Source organism: Vigna umbellata, chromosome 4 (genome assembly GCF_029865625.1).
Source record: "Vigna umbellata cultivar VRB3 chromosome 4, Vumbellata_1.0, whole genome shotgun sequence".
NCBI lineage: Eukaryota > Viridiplantae > Streptophyta > Magnoliopsida > Fabales > Fabaceae > Vigna > Vigna umbellata.
In genome coordinates, this window is record NC_142168.1 from 66114248 (window position 1) to 66135144 (window position 20897).

The 20897-nt window shown below is 32.5% G+C and overlaps 1 protein-coding gene and 2 pseudogenes across 1 annotated transcript; 1 reads left to right on the forward strand and 2 right to left on the reverse strand.

The window, feature by feature from the left end:
* Positions 1-2564: 2564 nt before the first annotated feature.
* LOC148200990 (receptor-like protein EIX2) lies at positions 2565-6182 on the forward strand (annotated as a pseudogene).
* Positions 6183-13619: 7437 nt separating this feature from the next.
* Positions 13620-14469, reverse strand: LOC148200991 (uncharacterized). The gene is made up of 5 exons (XM_088113108.1): positions 14312-14469; positions 14130-14234; positions 13985-14060; positions 13799-13894; positions 13620-13715 (listed from the first exon to the last, which is right to left on the reverse strand). The coding sequence occupies exons 1-5, from the start codon at positions 14467-14469 to the stop codon at positions 13620-13622; spliced, it is 531 nt and encodes a 176-aa protein (XP_087969234.1).
* A 141-nt stretch (positions 14470-14610) lies between these two features.
* On the reverse strand, positions 14611-20002 carry LOC148200992 (uncharacterized; annotated as a pseudogene).
* Positions 20003-20897: the final 895 nt, after the last annotated feature.

Here is a 20897-nt window from a genome sequence, read left to right on the forward strand (position 1 = left end):
CGAAGGAGTGATTCATTGAGGCCGAGGCTCCTCTTGTGGCTTCTTTGGGTTGGCCCTCGGCCCCACGGTGGGCGCCAAAATGTTTCGGTGTACATTTTCCTGCGTGTCTTTACTATTCCTGGCTGTCTGGGTTGCTTGCTGATCTTCAATTGTTGTCTTTCATACTCGCCAAAGGAGGGGGAGGTACCTGCAAAGATACTCCGACGCTCAAGTCAGATATGAGTTATAGAGCTGAAGCTCTGAAGAGAGTAATTGGATACTGTTCTGAAATATTATTCAGGATCTCTATAGCATAAAGAGAACGTACCTGGACTTGGGTCCTGTCACTGTATTTATAAGCAAAATAAAAATAACCACCTTACCTAAAAGTGTGGTTAGTGGCTTTGACTGATATTTTAACTGTCTAAAATATCTAAGATATTTATGTTATTACATAAATATCCTTACTACATAACAATTTCATTTGATAACAATTTCATTGTAGATGCCATGTAATTTATTTTATGCATCACATTTTCTTAAATTTGTATATTCAAGAATGATTTTGCCATTATATTTATTCTCTTCATTCCACAATTCAATTGCTACCAGTTTTAATTATAATATATAAACATGTATTTAACTAATTAAATATTATATAGGAGTTGGAGTGACATTTAGGGTGAGGACTTGGAAAATTGTGAAGTAAACCCATCACATAAGTATGATATGACAAACAATGAATAGTATTAATGTATAATGACCCTCAAATTTATATGACGACAAAAAAGAAAAAACACTGATTTGAACGGGAAATAGAACACTTAAACTAAAATATTCAAATATAATGTAAAAATAGTTAAAATTAAAAATATACCATCTCGTGTTTAATTAGCAATTTTGCATGCAAAACAAATGATGAAAATAAAATAGAAAATGTCTAGAAATATTACTTTTAAAATCATTGTTACAGTACAAATTCACAAGGTTTACAAATTTTCATATTTGGAAAAGTAACAAAGAATTGTTGTTGTTGTCTTAAATATTAATTAATTTATATTTTGTTGTCTTAGAAAAAAAGGAAGTTTCCATTTTTATTTGTCAATATTTCTTTATAATTTGTAACTAAGACAATTTACCATAGCGAACTTATTACGTATCTGGACTTTTATTATTTAAATAATTTTTTTCGTAGAACTTAAAAAATTTATAAAACAAAATTAAAAAGAATAATTTCACAAATTTTTATAAAAAAAACACACAAACTATAAAATTTTCTAATGACATTTATTTAATATAATGTTTTAGCTCTACATAGAAATAAATAACGTTATTTTGTTACTCATATGTAAACTATTGGACTGTGTTAATTTGAACTCTTTCTATGTCAAATTAACCATCTTGCTATTCATAAAAGAAGCTATTACAAATATTACAACTTGTTAAAAAACAATTGCGTTGCGACATGGATTTTCAGAGTACTTTTTTAATTTTATTATCTTTAGAATATTGACTTATAATTCTTTCACTATTTTTCAAGGCAACATTTCATCGATTATTTATTATATAAAATTGTGGTTTAATCTAAAAATTCCAATTTCATGTTAGTTACCTTTGTTTTCACAAGTCTTCGGATAAGTCAATTGATTAGAATAGAATTATTGTCCCAAAAAATTTCCCACCATTGATAATGAGGAAAGTGACAATATTGATGTTTCCCACCCTTGTCATTTTATTTGAATAAAGACCAATGTCTAATTTTCCAATAATGACTATATTTTTGAAATTTCCTTTTTAATTTGGCAATATTTTTTACATTTTGTCCCATTACCCCAAATTAATTTACTATAACAAAGTCCTTTGCTAGTAATATGAGATGACGATATTATAGGAACAACATAGAAATGGTGACATAAACTTTCACTATTAAAATATTTTCTTAGTATTTAGCTGGACGTACAATTTTTTAAAATATCCTAAAGAAAAATATCTATTTTATGAATTTTATAAAAAAATCGCAGACAATATACGAATTTCTAATTGTATCTATTTTCATACAATATTTTGTCTCTAAGAATAAATAACATTATTTATTATTCGTGTAAAACTATTAATTTGTAATAATATAGAGTCTTTCTATGTCGTTAGGAAAATGAACCATCTTGATACCCACAAATAAAAATATATTGCAAATAGTACAATTTGTTCGACACAATTTCATTTTGAAGTGCATTTTCAGAGCACTTTCTTAATTTTGATTTCAAATATTAATTTCCAAATCATTAATTATTTGTAAGGACGAGTTTGATGTTTATTTATTTATTTCAAATAATATTGTCGTTTAAAATGAAAATACACAAGTCTTCTTCGAAGTCAATTGATATTATTAAAATCTTACATGCATTAATGAAATGCATAATAAAGTTATTTATGGACCACAAAAATTAGTTGATATGATGAATAAAAAAAATGGAAAACAGGCAAACACACGACGACGACTTAGAATAAAGTAATGAAGGAGTTGGTGTGAGTATAAATGTAGGTATTGGAGTGATAAATTCAGAACACATATCAATCTAATTCTATACTATTCACTCTCTCTATTTCATCATCATGAATATTCTCAAAGTGATTATGTTTATGTTTGTGCTGAGTGTGGTGTTGCAGGCTGCTTATGGACAACACCACATCCGATGCATTCCAAAGGAGAGGGAAGCACTCCTTCAATTCAAGGCTGCCACTGTTGATCACAACGGCATACTCTCCTATTGGACCACTCCCGACTGTTGCCAATGGGAGGGGATTCGCTGCACCAACCTCACCGCTCATATTATAAGCCTGGACCTTCACGGAGAAGTTCATTATGAATCTTTTTCTCTTGGCCAATATAATGAAGTCTCTCGGTATTATTACATCAGCGGAGAGATCCACAAGTCGTTAATGGAGTTGCGACACTTACAGTATTTGAATCTCAGTTTCAATGATTTTCGAGACACTAATATTCCAGAGTTTCTTGGCTCTCTTACCAACTTGAGATATCTTGATCTCTCTTCATCTTATCTTAGCGGACAAATTCCAACTCAGATAAGTTCTCTTTCTCATTTGAAATATTTGAATCTTGCTCATAATCATTTGGATGGTTCAATCCCTCGTGAACTTGGAAATCTCTCTCGGTTGGAGTATCTTGATCTCAGGTACAATTCTTTTGAAGGATTCATTCCTTCCCAACTAGGAAACCTTTCAAATTTGCATAAACTCTATCTTGGAGGAGGATATCATAGTGCTCTCAAAATTGTCACCACTGATCAATGGTTATCTAATCTTAATTCTTTAACCCATCTTTCCTTCACTTCCATATCTAATTTTAACAGTTCTCCTAGCTGCCTTCGAACCATTGCCAAGCTACCAAAACTAAAAGAACTGAGTTTAATTGAATGTGGCCTTTCCGATCATTTCCTCCTTTCATTCAACCCTTCCAACTTCAATTTTTCTACTTCCCTTTCTGTCCTTGATCTTTCTAGTAACTCATTCACACAACCAATGGTATTCCAGTGGGTGTCAAACACCACCTCCAACCTTGTTGAGCTTGACCTTAATGGTAACCTCTTGACGGGTTCCACATCAAATCATTTTGGCTTGGCCATGAATTCGCTTGAGCACCTTTACCTCTCCTATAATGTGTTCAAGGGTGAAGATTTGAAATCATTCATCAACATATGCAACCTACTTTCTTTAGACATGTCTGCAAACGATATGGCCGAAGACCTTTCGTCAATTCTTCAAAATTTGTCCAGTGGTTGTGTTAGATACTCACTACATGATTTGAGTTTGGCAAACAATCATATCAGAGGCTCCATACCTGACCTTTCAGTGTTCTCATCTTTACAGATATTGGATATTTCTGACAATCAATTGAGTGGGAAGATACCTGAAGGCACTAACTCTTTAGAAGGTGGTGATCCAAAATCATTTGGGAGCACATATACTTTGGAGTTATTGGATTTGTCTGATAATAAGTTGAGTGAAGATCTTACGGTCATATTTAATCATTTGTCTGGATGTTCTAGATACTCATTACAAGAGTTGAATTTGGAAAACAATCAAATCAGAGGCTCCATACCTGACCTTTCAGCATTTTCAAATTTAAAATTGTTGTATCTTTCTGACAATCAATTGAGTGGGAAGATACCTGAAGGCACTAGATTGCCATCTCATTTGGAGTGTTTGTTAGTTAGGTCTAACTCTTTAGAAGGTGGTGTTCCAAAATCATTTGGAAGCACATGTACATTGGAGTTATTGGATTTATCTTTCAACAAGTTGAGTGAAGATCTAACAGTGATATTTAATCATTTGTCTGGATGTTCTAGATACTCATTGCAACATTTATATTTGAGTATGAATCTAATTAGTGGTACTTTGCCTAGCAACCTCGCCACAATGTTCCCATCATTAAAAGCATTGTACCTTGATAATAACAAGCTAAATGGGACAATTTCTGAAGATCTTCGATTTCCAACAGAACTTGAGGTATTATCCTTGATGTCAAACTCTTTGAAAGGTGTGTTAACTGACTCTCATTTTTATAATATGACAAAGTTAAGGATATTGATGTTGTCAGATAACTCATTGACGTTAGAAATGAGTCAAAATTGGGCTTCAACTTTTCAATTAAATACTATTGAATTGAGGTCTTGCAAGCTTGGTCCATTGTTTCCCAAATGGCTAGAGAAACAAAACGAGTTTCGATACCTTGACATTTCAAACAGTGGAATATCAGGTACCGTTCCAAAATGGTTTTGGACCAAATTTGGATTGTCAAATCAGATGAGTATTAATATTTCATGCAATAATTTACGATTCCAAATTTGCCAATAGAGAATTATTACGATTCTCTTAGTCTTGCATCAAATGAATTTGAAGGTCATGTTCCACCATTTTTACGAGACTCAATATTTCTTGATCTATCAAACAATAAATTCACAAATTCTTTTTCATTTTTATGCTCTAGGGGTGTAGCTGAATATTTATACCAATTAGACCTTTCAAATAATAAGTTTTCTGGACAAATTCCAGACTGTTGGACCCATTTTAAGTCATTGGCTTACTTAAATATGAGTCAGAACAAGTTTTCAGGAGAGATTCCTTCTTCAATGGGATCACTCCTTGAACTTCAAGTTTTGTTATTGAGAAGCAATAATTTAACAGGTAAAATCCCTTCCATCTTGAAGAATTGCACACAGTTGGTGATGGTAGACATAACAGAAAATAGATTATCAGGATCTATCCCAAATTGGATCGGGAACGAATTATCGCAGTTGCAATTTTTAAGCTTAAGAAGCAACTATTTCCATGGGTGTTTACCGTTACAAATTTGTTATCTAAAACGCATTCAACTCTTAGATCTCTCGCAAAACAACTTATCTGGAGAAATTCCTACATGCATAAGAAACTTTTCCTCAATGGCTCAAATGACATCTTTGAGAGATTATCAACGTCATTATTATTTCGTTAGCACTACTTTTACCTCAGCTGACTATTCATATGATTTGAATGCAATCTTGATGTGGAAAGGTTCAGAACAAATGTTCACAAACATGGGATTATCACTTTTAAATAGCATTGATCTCTCAAACAATCAATTATCAGGAGAAATTCCAAAAGAAATAGAGGGCTTATTTGGATTGGTGTCATTAAATTTATCAAGAAACCAATTGACAGGAAAAATTCCTTCAAATGTTGGAAAGTTAACATCACTTGAATTTCTTGATTTGTCACAAAACAAACTTGTTGGTTCTATTCCTTCAAGTCTTGCTCAAATTGATCGACTCACTATGTTAGATTTGTCACATAATTATTTATTTGGAAAAATTCCAACTGGCACACAATTACAGAGTTTCGATGCATCAAAATATGAAGATAATACCGATCTTTGTGGACTACCATTAGAGAAATTGTGTATTGATGGAGAACCAAGACAGCAACCAATTGTTAAATTTCAAGAGGATGAGATTTTCAATCATGAATATTATATAAGTATGACAATTGGATTTGCTATAAGCTTTTGGGGAGTGTTTGGCTCAATCTTAATAATACGTTCTTGGCGTCATGCATATTTCAAGTTCTTAAATAATTTAGGAGACACTCTTTATGTCATGAAAGAACGAAAGTTTTCAAGATCTGGTACAAAACAAAGTTGCAGGTAACATTATTTTTACCTTGTGTTTAAAATTTGATTTTTTTTGTTTTTTATTATTATTATTATTAATATTATTTTAAATAAATAATTTTCATATTCCTTATAATAGGAATTACTTTCCCTGTGATATTAAGATCAATACTGATCATTCTTATGGTAAATTTCAATATTCGTACACTTTTTTCCATATAAAAATAATTTTGTAAATGGAATCTCAAAAAATTTTTAAAAAAAACTAAAGATTTTATATTTAAACATGTTTTTTCTCTCCAAGTTTATTCATCCATATTTTTTTTCTTATCCTTTATTTGTCTTATTCTGTATTTCATGATGGCTAGGTGATTTTTCTAATTCAACATATCACCATTTAATACAAAACATATGACAAAGAAAACAATATTTTAGGAGCGTAAAGAAAAAAATTTAAATATTTCGCGGAAAAAATCGATAAACATTTAAAAAACAGCGTAACATACAAAGAAAATATGTTAAAAAATTTTGGAAACAAAAGTTTTTTTTTACTTGAGACCAAATAAAAATCCGAATGTATTTCAAATTTAAATAGGCACATTTAAAGCCAAACTTTGTATAAACATAAATGTTCATAAATACAAATATTTTTGTATGTTAATACATCATGGTTATGGTTACATGTTATCAATATATTATTTAGTTAAAAAAATAACATCACATTTTAATTTGTCATTCACTATTTATTATTTATCGTTGTAAAATTATTATAAGAAAATCATTAAATAATAATCAATTTTAGAAACAAATAACAATTAGTCATAATGACTAATTTAAATACTATTTTATAAACTAAAAAATTATTATCATTGATAGCTAATGAAAATGATCTAATTAACAAATTAGTTATAATTTTTTTATTTATAAAAAGGTCTATTTTACGTACCAAAAATTTCTAATTGATATGTACATAATTAATTATTTTGATTTTTAAATTTGATTAATGATTTTCTTGTCATAAATGATTCACATTTCCATATAATAACAATTACAAAATAAGAATATTACTTAAAGATAATAACTAATGTCTATGGATAGAATAAAATAATAGAAAATCGTTAGCATAATACATATTTTCAGTCTCTTTATTTTTATCTCTTTCAATCTTAGTCTCAAAATTGTTGTGACATTTTCATAATAAGTTGGTTTTTCTTTTATATGTTTAAACACTGCAATATTAGTTTCATGGATGATAGATATAATTATTTCTATAAATACATATTTTATAGTAAATGGTAAGTTGTAATTCAAGTAAAATCTCCAATATGAATTTGAAGATTTTTAGTCTTAATTTGACTTCTACAAACACTTTTTTTTTTTATTTGCCTTGATAATCATGCCATACAAGATAATTATTTTATGACAAATGATCTATTTTACAAAGTATAAAATAAATTGAAAGAATTTAATTAGTAGTGACTTAAATTATTGGAGTTTTCTGTTCTTTTGCCTTTTAAAATGAATTTTCTTTGAATTTCTGTTTTTGTACGTTATCTTTTTATTGTTTCTATTTCTGGGGAAATTAATATTATTTGCTTAATTTTTGACAGAGAAAATCTGGATTATAAAAGTGTAAGTGGAAAAATGGAATTGTTGTTGAAGATTAGAATGATTGTGAGGGTATCATGCTCAAAGGACATAAAAAAACAGAGAAAAGAGGTACTCTGGAGATCGATAACTGAGGAAGATTTCTAAACATTTACTTTCTTTAAATGTTTCTTTCTTCTCCATTTTTATTTTGTAATGGCTGTTCAGGAAGCCTATTGTGATTGTGATCTCTTTTTTTTTTCTAAATACTTTGTTTATATCGTAAGCCTTTCCTGTGAAGTTATTATCATACAATAATTTGATGAATCTTCAAAACGTTAGAAATGACATAATTATTGAGTCATGTTCTTTGATTATGGAAAACTAATACATTATGTGTTTTTGTTCTTTTCTACCTTCATCTCTTGCATGTGATTAAGAGGGTTCATGTATTAATTAGTTTTACGTTAATTACTTTAGAAAATTTTTGCCTTAAACTTAATCAGAGTAAGATGGTATGAATTACATTGAAATTCGATTCTAAGTTGAAGAATTTATAGCACGACATGAATTTCTTTTGTCACTTGACAAATAATCTATTAATTATTAAATTTCTTGATAATTTATTTTAATATTAGAAAGTTAAATACAATTTTTAATATCATAAAGTCGTCTTATAATTTAAGTAGCATTTGATTAATTAAGGTGTCAAATTCACTCTTTTTAAATAATATTTTATATATTATTTATCTATTTCTTTCCAAATTGTCTCAGTTGATTTTACATAGTCATAGAGGACTGAAAGATAGGAAATATAGGTAACTGCTCAAAGAAACCAATATCATTTGGAGGATCAATCTCCTAAGGGTGTTACTCCTTCCACCACCACCACTTCTTCCTTCACCTCTCCAACCTTTTCTAAAAAAATTTTAATTACAAAAATAATCTTTTTTAATTACAAAAATAACCTTTATTTTATTTTTAATCATATTTATTTACTTTGAATTCAAACTCTATTTTTTTACCCACTCACTTTTCACTCAGCTCTACCACCAACTCTCATTCTCTTTCTTTTAGATTCCCACTCTCAACTCCACCACATCCGTCTTCTCAAAAATAATACATCAAAACATTTAAATTACATTATTAAAATATCTTTAAAATTAATATAAAAAATAAACTAATAAAAATAATTAGAAAATAAATGTATAATCTTTAAACATATGTGATCATCCGTCAACGGATGTCAACATTCGTTTAAGGGAAAACGGATGTCGATGATATCCGTTTTGCCTTAAATGGATGTTGACATCCGTTGACGGATGGTCACATCCGTTTAAAGATTATACAATTACTTTTTAGGGTTTATTACGCACCTTCTTCACGATGAATCTTCCCACACCACCACACCCCACCACACCGATCTTGCATGTTGATCAATTGCTTCCATCACTACTTACAATCTCGCACACTAACTAATGAAAGTCCACCATACTCTCATACCACAATTAGAATGAGAAGAAGAAGTATGAAAAAGAAGAAGAACATGAAACAAAAAAAAGAGGAAGAAGAATTCCCACTGCAAAGAGGATTAGAGTGGGTTGAGATTAAAAAGAATTAGAATGGTTAGAGGTTAAAAGATATTAACCCTAAAATTTTATTAAGGGTAAAATAGGAATAGAAAAATAAAGAAAGGGATAAAACAGAAATGGGGTGGTGGAGAGAGCAAAGTGTGATGATGGAGGGAGCAACACCATCTCCTAAATATTTGAAGACCAAATTCTGACTAATAAAAGTGTAAAGAAAGATGGAACGAAGTCACATGCAAATGAAAGTATGAAACAAAAGGCCCATTTTTTTCTTCGTATCTTCTAATCTTCACAGCAACAATGTGTTCTACAAAAACTGTTTCTCCCTGCACCTCCACACATTTTTTCAACGTATGCAAACATATGTCATATTTTTATATAGTCATATATAAATTCTAGTTTGTATATCTTCTTATTCTTGAAAGTATATAGAATGTAGTGATAAAACTACATGTGACTTGAAGTCTAATATTGATAATTCTATTGTAAAATATATGCAAAATTTAACTTCTACATAGTTATACTTTCTGCAATTTAAAAGATAATGTAGCTAAGCTTTTATGATCATATCGAAATCTTGAGTTATGTGTAACTCTAGCAAAATAATTATCTCACACGTTAGAAATGACGATCAAGTGTTTTACAAGAATTGTAGTTTGTACAACTATGATTTTTCGCAAACTTAACTATGAAGACTATAAAAAAAAAAAAGAAAATTTAAAATGTTCAGACTATGATTTTTCGCAAACTTAACTCTTTGATTTTGAATTTATGAAATTAGGTTTTTTATTTGAGTTCCAATTGTAGCAAAGTGGAATTGTGAGCAAATGATTTTAAACCATAAAAGAAATAGATATATAAATTGAAAAACCACAAGAATTTTTGAATACAAAATATATATGACTAATTGTTTTGGGATCTCTTCAACATGTAATTATCGTTAGTGCAAAATATTGTGCTAGATTACTGCATTGTTATTAATATCTTAATCATAAACTATTGTAGTGGACAAAAGTTTTAAATATGCAGTTCTGCGTTTTCGAGCGGCTTTGTCATTGAAGTCTGAAACCATTGATTTAGACACAATTTTACTTATGAAAATTAGGCTAACTTGGTCTATTTTTTTGTGGGTCAACTGTAAAACGGGCTTAAACGGATTGAGTCGGTTTGCATTGTCATTCTTGTTTCTCGAATGGTCCTGTCTAAAGCAAATATAGCAATTACTCATCCATATATTTTTTCCCAAATCTTATAACTTTAAACTCATGGTGAGGTTGTTACAATCTAAAATATAATCTTAAAAATACAAATTATGCACAAAACTTAATTAACCAATGTACAACTACACTTACTACACTCATCTTCTGGATTATACAATGCACAATTACTTACTTCGATGTTACTTTTTTATTCCAAAGTATTATTAACTAGTAAACACATTTTAAAACTATAATTAGTAAAAAAATACAATAAACACAACGCACAAAATAATAAGTCTATATATCAAAGCTCATATGTCAGTATATTAACGGGTACAAGAAAAATTTTATTTATACAAGAGTTTGCATAAAGCACTAATAAAAAAACTACAATATTAAATTCTTTATAATTCATTCAAACAATTACATATATACATGTTTTTTTTTTTCATTTTATCTTCAAATAGTTTATAAAATATTCATTATCTAGGTAACATTTGAACATATTTTAAATCTCCTCTCAATGCTTTTATATATATACATACATACATACGTATATATATATATATATATATATATATATATATATATATATATTAAAATCTAATAACATTATTTTAATAAAAAATAAAATATATTATTAAAAAGCAGTCTTATTACTATTTTTACGATCTAATTTAAATTGTGTAAAAGACTAATAATAAAAATATTTGAGGAATAAAATTATTATTTTAAAAAGTATAGTATTTTTAAACTATACGTTTTTAAGCATTAATAATCACTATTATCCTACTTTTTACTATTTATAAATCTGTATAAAATAATAGATTTTACTTGTATTAATTTTTAAACAAATAAAAGATCACACTAGTTCTAAATGAAATAAATAACTACTATGCATTTACAAGAGTTTGTATTATAACTAAAATTCATTCAAACACTATAACAACCCAAGAAAATATAAATTTCTTACAAGAGTTCTTACAAATTTAGTATAAAAGACTACATCTCGTCTAATGGTTGAGAGCAAACATACATTAACATATTATAATAGTGTAATTATGGTATTGAAATAAGCAATTGTAATCTATTTTAATTGGTGTTCACTTTATATTTTTTAACTTGGATTTTGAAACCATATATCCTCTTTTTGAGCTTGGTAGGTTTATATATCCCTAGTTAGTTAATAAATAAAAATAAAGCATATGTAAGTAAAAAACTATAACTAAAAGTATATATATATATATATATATATATATATATATATATATATATATATATATATATATATATGAATCATCGTATATTGTTACATGTTAAACAACTTCTTCAAAATCTTGCATTGTATTAATACCTTTTGTCAATGGATCAAGATAATGAATTATCTGCATTTTAAGATTTATTTCAAGTGGGGTCTGTCACTTAGGCTTAATATAAGTCCTATAATTAACTATGGTTAACTCGGATTCGGAGAGCATATATATGATATGGTATATAACTTAGAACGGTAAACTCGTAGCATTTGGGCCATCCCTTTAATTGAGCCAGTGCTAAAGGTAAACAGATGAAAAAGCTTCATGGGTGTTGGGCCATAATTGGACCAGCGCTAAAGTTATTATTATTATTGGGCTAATGGATTGGACAAACAAACAATTAACAACTCTTAACCAATATTAGTTAAGATAGTTACAATTGATTGATAGTTAATAAAAATATTAATCGTTTATTGGTAATGGGTCAGGCGACTTTGGTAAGCTCATTTTAATATTTATAAATATATGTTTGACAGGAAAGTAAGGTAACTAATTCTGAGTACTCACTTTCTATTGAATATTATCACTATATAATCATGCAAAGTCACTGACTTGAGCATCATAGTACTTTTTGCAGGTACCTTCCCACATGGCTTGGATGAGAAGAAGAGGTAGCAATCAACGCAATTTGGATAATGGATGATCATCAGGAAGCCCATCCAGTCTTCAGAACAACTTGGAATGTTTTGATTAAGGGATCTCAACCCTAACCCGAAACAAGTATTTTATAAAAAAAATATAAGAATATAGTAGTAATATTAAAAAAACTATTAATCAATTAATAAAGTTAATGATAAAAATTAGTATATTATACTCTACATATATAAAAATTGTAATTGCACCTATCCATAAATAACCAATAACTTCTTCAATCATTTCTGCATTAACAATTTCTTTATGTTCATTTAGTCCAAATATGTCTTTTTCCATTTTTATTGGGGAAAGTGACTCTACAGGTTTTAATTTCATGTACGAAGAAGAAGGATAATTACACCATTCAGGAAGATTGCAATGAATATTTTACAATGAATATGTTGAATGATCAATTTTCCCTTGATATTCCTTTTTAGAAATGAGAAATTCATTTGTATTATTGATTTTTTCTTTTCAAATAAAGTAGAATCCTAAAACATTATCAATTAAACAAAAGTTAACTAATTGATAAAATATCTTAATAAATAATTATAAATTAATATAATTGTATAAGCATACCACATCAACAATCCATACACTAGTGCAGCAAAGGGAAACGACCGCGATTGTTTTTTAATATATGTCGTGGTTTTAGAACCTTGACATATACGGGCGAGGTAAAAAGTCTGGGACTTTAGACCGCGGTTACAATCGCGCTAATAACCTGGGGATATGACAACGATTCTTTCTTGAACCGCGGCTAAAACCCCTTTTTTTAAGTTTTCGTGAAACCTTTGGCCGCGGTTCCAACCGCGATAATAACATGGGGATATGACAGCGATTCCTGCTGGAATCGCGGCCAAAACCTTTTTTTTTTTAAATTTTCGTCTAACCTTTGGCCTCGGTTGTGGCTGAACCGAAGCCAAAGGTAGGCTTTCTACCTCAATTTTGGCCACAACCATTGCCTATTCTCCTACAATTTTTTTTAAGAGCAGGTCTATTTTGTGATATCCACTATCACAAAAATAGACCTGCATATCAAACAATATCATAACAACACAGATTCAACACAATAGTCAATATTTACATCACATAATGTACAAAGTCTAATAACTATAAATCAACATGTTCTAATGTATTTTAAATCTAATAACTATGAACTATTATATAATCTAACTAAATGTTTTGCAATTGCTTTCCTCAGGAATGTAAGTGGCTTCTCAGGAATTGGAGTAGGAGTCTTGAATCTCTGCACAAGACAACTGTTATTAATTAGTGTATATAAATTCCAAATGTTGAAGAAAATCAAAATTCATTAAATTTAAATATTACCGTTTCCCAGCCTCTTGTGATATGGGCACGAATAATGTGGGTCATCCAATACATTACATAGTATCCACACTCATATGAACCATTATGTCTGTTACACTACAATATACCATCATAGTTGTAAATAGTTAGTGAAAATCATTAAAACAAAACAACTATAAGAAAGTATGGCTTTAGCATATGTCAAACCTTGAGAGCAATCCATGCAAGCTTTCTACTGTTAGCAATTGATTTCCCAACCAACATCATACTTGCTGAAATAGAACTATATATAAAAAAAAGGTTTTAGCATTCATTTATATAACAAAGAAAGTCCAAACATTGAGGTTCTTACCAATCAACTACTTGTCTGAGATGTTTGGGAGGAGACTTGTGCAATGAGCAGAACCACAAAGCATAGCTCTCCTGTACAGAAATAACAAGTAGCTGCAAATGGCGCCTAAAATTCATAATAACTTAATTATAATATATTAAAATCACATATGGAACTTTATTATGTTAACAAAGTTCACTTACCCAGATATATAAGGAATTAAAAGTATGTTCTTCCCGCTTGCAAATCCGCTTGTGAGATATGTTGTGATCTCATCAAAATCATTTGTTTCGTGAATGACTTGGGGATCAATGAACCCATAGACATCATTGTACCCCAAGTTGTTACTGACACCAAACATATACCTGAAATCAAAAATTACCTTTGATATAAGTATACTTGATATATAAATCAATTTTATATAAATAATTGTTCATAGACTTACATCATCCATAGCTGAACTAATGTAATATTCAACTCTTTTGTTCCCGACGCAAGCTCTCTAACATCTTGGCTATGCAGGTATATTGGGACCTCAGAGCCTCTCCCAAATACATTAGCATCATATTCAACTTCCAAAGGCTTATTTCCAATGATGTCAGCAAGTTGCTGTAATGCACCAAGAGGATCATCCTCAGATAAACAAATCTTCTCTTGTGCATGCGTCTGTTGTTACATGGAAAAATAAGATAAATTTTGACATCAATAACATGTAAACTTTAAGATTGAGAAGTGTAAAGTAGAATTCCATACCGGGGGGTCAGAAATCGAACCAACCAAGTGTTTAGGCCAAGCGATAAAAGACTGGAATGCCTGTGCCACAATGAAAATCTCATTTGTGGGTAGAGGAACTGAGGCATCTGGTATGATAATGTTGTCTACTGAGACCTTCACCTCATCCTCTGATAGCTCCATTCCATGAACAACAGTCGCTGCCTTAAACACTGTTCCACGAGCTACCAGCATCGTCCCGGTACCATCTAAAATGTATAGCAGACATGGACTAGCATCGTCCATGTCATCCCTTGGACGGCTGGTGTTGAACAACTTCCTTTCCCGTTTCTCCCTGACAGAGTAAATGTTAGATTATACAAAACATAGAAATTATTGAAAATAAATGTTTATTAATTTTACCTGTGGGAGGCACAACATGTTCATGTTCCTGTATAGGAGATGGCATCGGACACATGCCATAACTCTCAAATTGCTGCTGGAACTGGCGCATAACTTTGTCAATCACTTATGTAGTGACCTCATTATACAATTCCTCCCTAAGCTTTGTCCTAAGCTCCGTCCGAAGCTCCTCCCCAAGGTCTGCTCGAAGCTTTTTTGTGATCTCTTGTGTCAGCCTTTGTTCTTGTGCTTCGTTGTATGCATATGAAGTCTAACGAGAAGAACTCTCAAAATAATCTCGAATGCTTACTCCAGTTCCAACAGCACGCACACGTCCAGGGTGCTCAGGTCATCCAATTGGAGTGGTAAGAATATTCTGGCGACACTCTTGAGTGAATTGACCTTGGGAGCTCTGCTCAACCAATGAGTCCTGTAACATAACAAAACACCATTATTCTTAAAAAAGTTCAAGGTAGTATGTATAATGAAATTATTATTTTAGGAACAATGATAACATACAATTCTTTCAGATATTTCCCGTGTAGTGTCAGAAGAGTAGGCGCTCGATGATTTTAAACGAGCCAACTTCCATTTCTCATGCCGAGAAGGTGGAGAAGGAGGCTGGGGGCTACCACCCTCAGATGATGGTCTAGCTTCTGCCTTTTGCTTGAGGATTTTCTCCTCAAGCTTCCTATACCCACCATGAGATAATAGGTGGGGTTTCTATTTTGAGCACTTATTCCTTGTGCTTTACTTCTTTTTGTCTGCCACATATGTTTAATTAATTAGTTCATATGATATATATTTGTTAATGAGGAATTGAATAATATCAACTATACTAACTTGCCATTCCTCTTATATTCGACTCTGTACAAAGAGGCGCCAAGTCTCCTCATCAATGGCCTTATATGATTGACATGGACACTTATTTTTTTTGCTTCCAAATATATATCTCGAGGTCAACTTACTCTTAAAGCCCCAGAAGTTTTCAGCAATAGTTGATAAACACTTATTTTTGAGTGTTGTCACATTTGGAATGTCAAATATCATCGGAAATAAACATAATAAAGTTGTATCAGTACAAAATTTCAATATAAACAAATTCTAATTCAAATGATATTAATTAACTTACCAATATATCGTTCCATATAATGTTCCGATCAACCTCGGACACATGGTCAAAAGATGGAATAAGAATATTAATCATATCACGTGCCACTACTCCAAGGTATGATCGGAAGTCATCTGCATTTGGGCCAAATGCCACACCCATGATCACATTAACATTCACGGGTGTTCTTTCACCACTATTTTTTCTGACCAAAAGTTGTTTCATCACTAGTAAAAAAGAAGTTTTTTAACGCGCTCTATATGCCTCGGTTTTACTAAAACCGAAGCGTATAAAAGCGCGGTGGCATTTTTGTAGTTTTAGACAACTTATATGCCTCGGGTATCAGTAGAACCGAAGCCAAAAAGATTTTCAACATCTGTTACGCACCAACCGAGGCATATAACCCGTATATATTTTTTAATTTTAATTATTTTTCGAAACTTTAGGCACCGGGTATCTTGAAACCGAGTTAGTATACCTCTCTTACCTCAGGTAAATATTAACCGAGGCAGTATACTCATACATATCTTCCTCTTCTTCTCTCTCGCTCACGCTCAGATCTCCTTCACTCTTCCTCTTCTCTCTCGCTCACGCTCAGATCTCCTTCACTCTTCCTCTTCTCTCTCGCTCACGCGATCTCCTTCACTCTTCCTCTTCTTCTCTCTCGCTCACGCTCAAATCTCAAAGCCACCACTCCCTCGCTCCGCCGCTCCGCCGATCCGCCGCTACGCCGCTCAGATCTCCTTTCACGGTACCCTTCTCACTCTTCCTCTTCTTCTCTCTCGCTCAAATCTCCTTCTCACAGTTCCTCTTCTTCTTCTCTCTGTTGCTTTGCCACCACCCCGCCGCTCCGCCTCTCCGTCGCCACCACTCCGTTGCTCTGCCTCTCGCCCAACGCGTCACGCCTCCTACCCCGCAACCCCAACCCGTCACGCCTCCCACCCCGCAACCCCAACCCGTCACGCCTCCCACCCTGCAACCCCAACCCCAACCCCACCACCAATCGCCACCCAACCGGACGCGATCTCACTCCACCAACGGACGCGATCTCAGATCTAGTGTTGTTTGTGGACCGCCTGGTGCCACAAAGCAGTGGATTAGAGTGACGCTTCCGCGATTCAGGCGGCGGAGGTGAGGGCAACGGGAAACAATGTCACACCGCCTAGTGGGTTGACGGCTATGGCTCAATCGACAGCATGGTTTCATGAAGCTGGCTTGTATGAATTTGACAGTTCTGACTTAATGCATCTGAGTCTTTTAGAGGGTTCCTTGGAGAAAGAAGATGTTGGAGAGTTTGGTGAAATAATTCTTAAAGCAGATTGTGTTGCACTGGGCTCATCTATGAAAATGAGTTTCTGTAGAGGCTGAAAGTTGCTAGTTTGAAGAGTAGGGACTTCTTTCTAACACAGAGTTGAAGATGTAAATGAGTTTCTGCAGAGGATGAGTGATTTGAAGAGTATGAACAATTTATTCACAATGATTTTTGGTTTTATCTGCTCTGTGATGTATCTTATTCTGATTTTTGGAGTTGGTTTGTGTTTTGGAATTATAACTGAAAATGCTTGAGTTCGAATTCTACATTGAGACATGGCTGCCCTGTTAAACGATTGAGGAAAAGATGCAGAAAATGGTTCGGAAGTTTTCTGAAATTTTTTTTATTGAATTTTTTAATATACTGACTCGGTTCAAAAGATAACCGATGCGAAAATCGATCCTTTTTTGACCCGGTTTAGAACCGAGGCATTAAACGTATCCTTTTTATCTCGCCTCTATATGTACCGGTTGTAAAACCGTTGTGTATAATCGAAACTAACCGATGTCATTTCCGTTTATTGTACTAGTGCATTCTGGTGGGTCCTCTAGTAGGTTTGGATGGGGGAGCGTCATCCCTTGATGAATGTGGATGATCAGCCATATATCTTTCAAAACAAATAACAACATGTAATATTAATAAAATATAATTTAACAAAACATGTAATAGTAGTCATAGGAAATATTAATAAAATACTTATGTAATATTAATAGAAAACTTATATACACAAATTTGAACTTCATACATAAAGATATGGATTCATCATATGTATATTCCCTCATTATGATCTGACCGAATTGCATGTACATCGTCAATTAGAGGTTGGTCATCCAAATTTGTCGTAGTTTGAAATGAATGGTTGTCAACAATATGAATATTAATCAGATTGTCTTCGTTAACTTCAATTTGTTTATTGCCTTGAAGAGTGACATACCAATGGTCAGACGCATGATCTTTGACATAAAAAACCTGAGATGCTTGATGTACTATGATAAATGGTTCGTCTCGATAACCCACCTTTCAAAAATCAACTAGTGTCATACTCGATTCATCTATTTTCATACCACTCTTATTGTCAAACCACTTACATTTGAACAATGGAACAAAAAACTTCGTATAATCAGCCTCCCATATCTCTTCTTTTATACCATAATATCTCATTGATCCAAGTACAGGACATTGATCTTTTGATGTAGAAAATTGAAGCGACTCAGCTTCTAAACTGACTCCACTATTTTGTACTATGCTTTTATCATTCAAAGTCTTTGTATAAAACGTGAAGTTATTGACTTCATAACCTGTACAACATACGACATCAAACTTTAAACCATTTGCAAGCCACAACAAAGTCTGAGAAGAATGTGGCTCTTTCTTAATTTCATATTTGAACCAAGACATAAATGTTTTGTTATGCTCCATCAACTGCCATTTCTCTGATTGTCTTGGATTTTTATTCTTCACAATGGCTTTGTTTGCTTGCAAAAAAGGGATCACCTCATCTATGTTGTTCAATATATAAAGATGTGCTTGCAATAATTCTTCGCGATCCTTTGTCACCACATTTACACCTCAGATGCTTTTACTTGTAGAACTTTTATTCATCCATGATGTGCGAGGAACTCCTATTGGATTTGCTGATGTCATGTAATATGAACAAAACTCGATACTTTCTTCAATAATATACCTTTCAATCATTGAACCTTCGGGACGATATGGATTTTTAATGTACCCTTTCAAAATCTTCATATAACGCTCAATAGGATCCATCCATCTTAAGTATATCGGTCCGCACAACTTGATTTCTCTAACCAAATGAACAAGTAAATGTACCATGATGTCAAAAAAAGATGGAGGGAAAAACATCTTTAGTTGACACAAGATGATAACAATCTCGCCTTGAAGTTCATCTAATTTTGTAGAATCGATGGCTTTACTACAAATTGATGAGAAAAATGAACACAAACTGTTTATGGTTTGCCTAACATTTTTGGACAAATTTCCACGAACATCTTTAGTTGACACCAGTAACAATTGTTGCATTAAGACGTGGCAATTGTGAGACTTCATGCCAACAAGCTTTAAGTCCTACATCGACACTAAACTCTTCATATTTGAAGAGTATCCTTGTGGTACTTTGATACTCCTTAAACAAAGGCAAAAATTTATCTTCACTTGTCTAGACATTGTGTAACATGCAAGAGGCAAATAAGTATGTTTACCAATCTCCCTGGGTGCCAACTCTTCTCGGATATTCATGTCAACCAAATTCAAAGGAGCATTCACTCCATCTTTTGTCTTTCCCTGAATGTTGAGTAGTGTACCAATCAAGCTATCACACACATTCTTCTCTACATGCATCACACACTAGTGCATAATTGGCCTTTAACTTCACCCAATAGACGTCCGTCCACGAAAACACCAACGTAAATAATTGACCGGTGGCATATTCGTAAATAAGTGGTACTCTAGACGTCCGTTGTGGAGGGGGCCGGACATCTATAATATTATAAACGTCGGGGCCCCTCTAATGTCCGTCCCCCCTACAAAGGACGTTTAAAGGGCTGGCAGGGTAGTTGAAGAGTTAACTTTTTCAGCCACTTAAACGTCCGTTAGAGGGGCCCCGACGTTTATAATATTATAGACGTCCGTACCCCCCACAACGGACGTTTATGTTGCTGACAGGGTAGTTGAAGAGTTAAGTTTTTCAGCCACTTAAACTTCCGTTAAAGGGGCCTCGATGTTTATAATATTATAGACGTCCGTCCCCCCCACAACAGACGTTTATGTTGCTGACAGGTTAGTTGACGAGTTAACTTTTTCAGCCACTTAAACGTTCGTTAGAGGGGCCCCGACATTTATAATATCATAGACGTCCGGCCCCCCACAACGGACGTTTAAAGGTCTGACAGGTAGTTGAACGGTTTATATTTTTCAGCCACTTAAACGTCCATTGTGGGGCGCCGGATGTCTATAATATTATAAACGTTAAGGCCCCTCTAACGGATGTCTAAGACCCCCCCGCGAATATGAATATTTAAATCTGAAAGATGTCATATTAGTTATGGCTCCGACGTCTATAATATTATAAACGTCGGGGCACCCCTACAACGGACGCCTAGTACCATTTATACTAATGGCGAACCCGCGAGGAGTTACGCTCACTGTTCATCGTCTTCCCCACGAATTCTCTCTACGACATTTCATTTCCAGGTGCGTTTTCTCTCTTTTGGATCGTTTAAATTTACTTTTAATC

Excerpts from the sequence above, each read along its gene's own strand:
- LOC148200991 (XM_088113108.1), bottom strand. The coding sequence starts at position 14,469 with ATGTTTGGTGTCAGTAACAACTTGGGGTACAATGATGTCTATGGGTTC. Across the intron at positions 14,235-14,311 it reads TTAATTCCTTATATATCTGG|GCGCCATTTGCAGCTACTTG; the intron begins GTAAGTGAACTT and ends TATGAATTTTAG. Across the intron at positions 13,895-13,984 it reads TTGCATGGATTGCTCTCAAG|TGTAACAGACATAATGGTTC; the intron begins GTTTGACATATG and ends GGTATATTGTAG.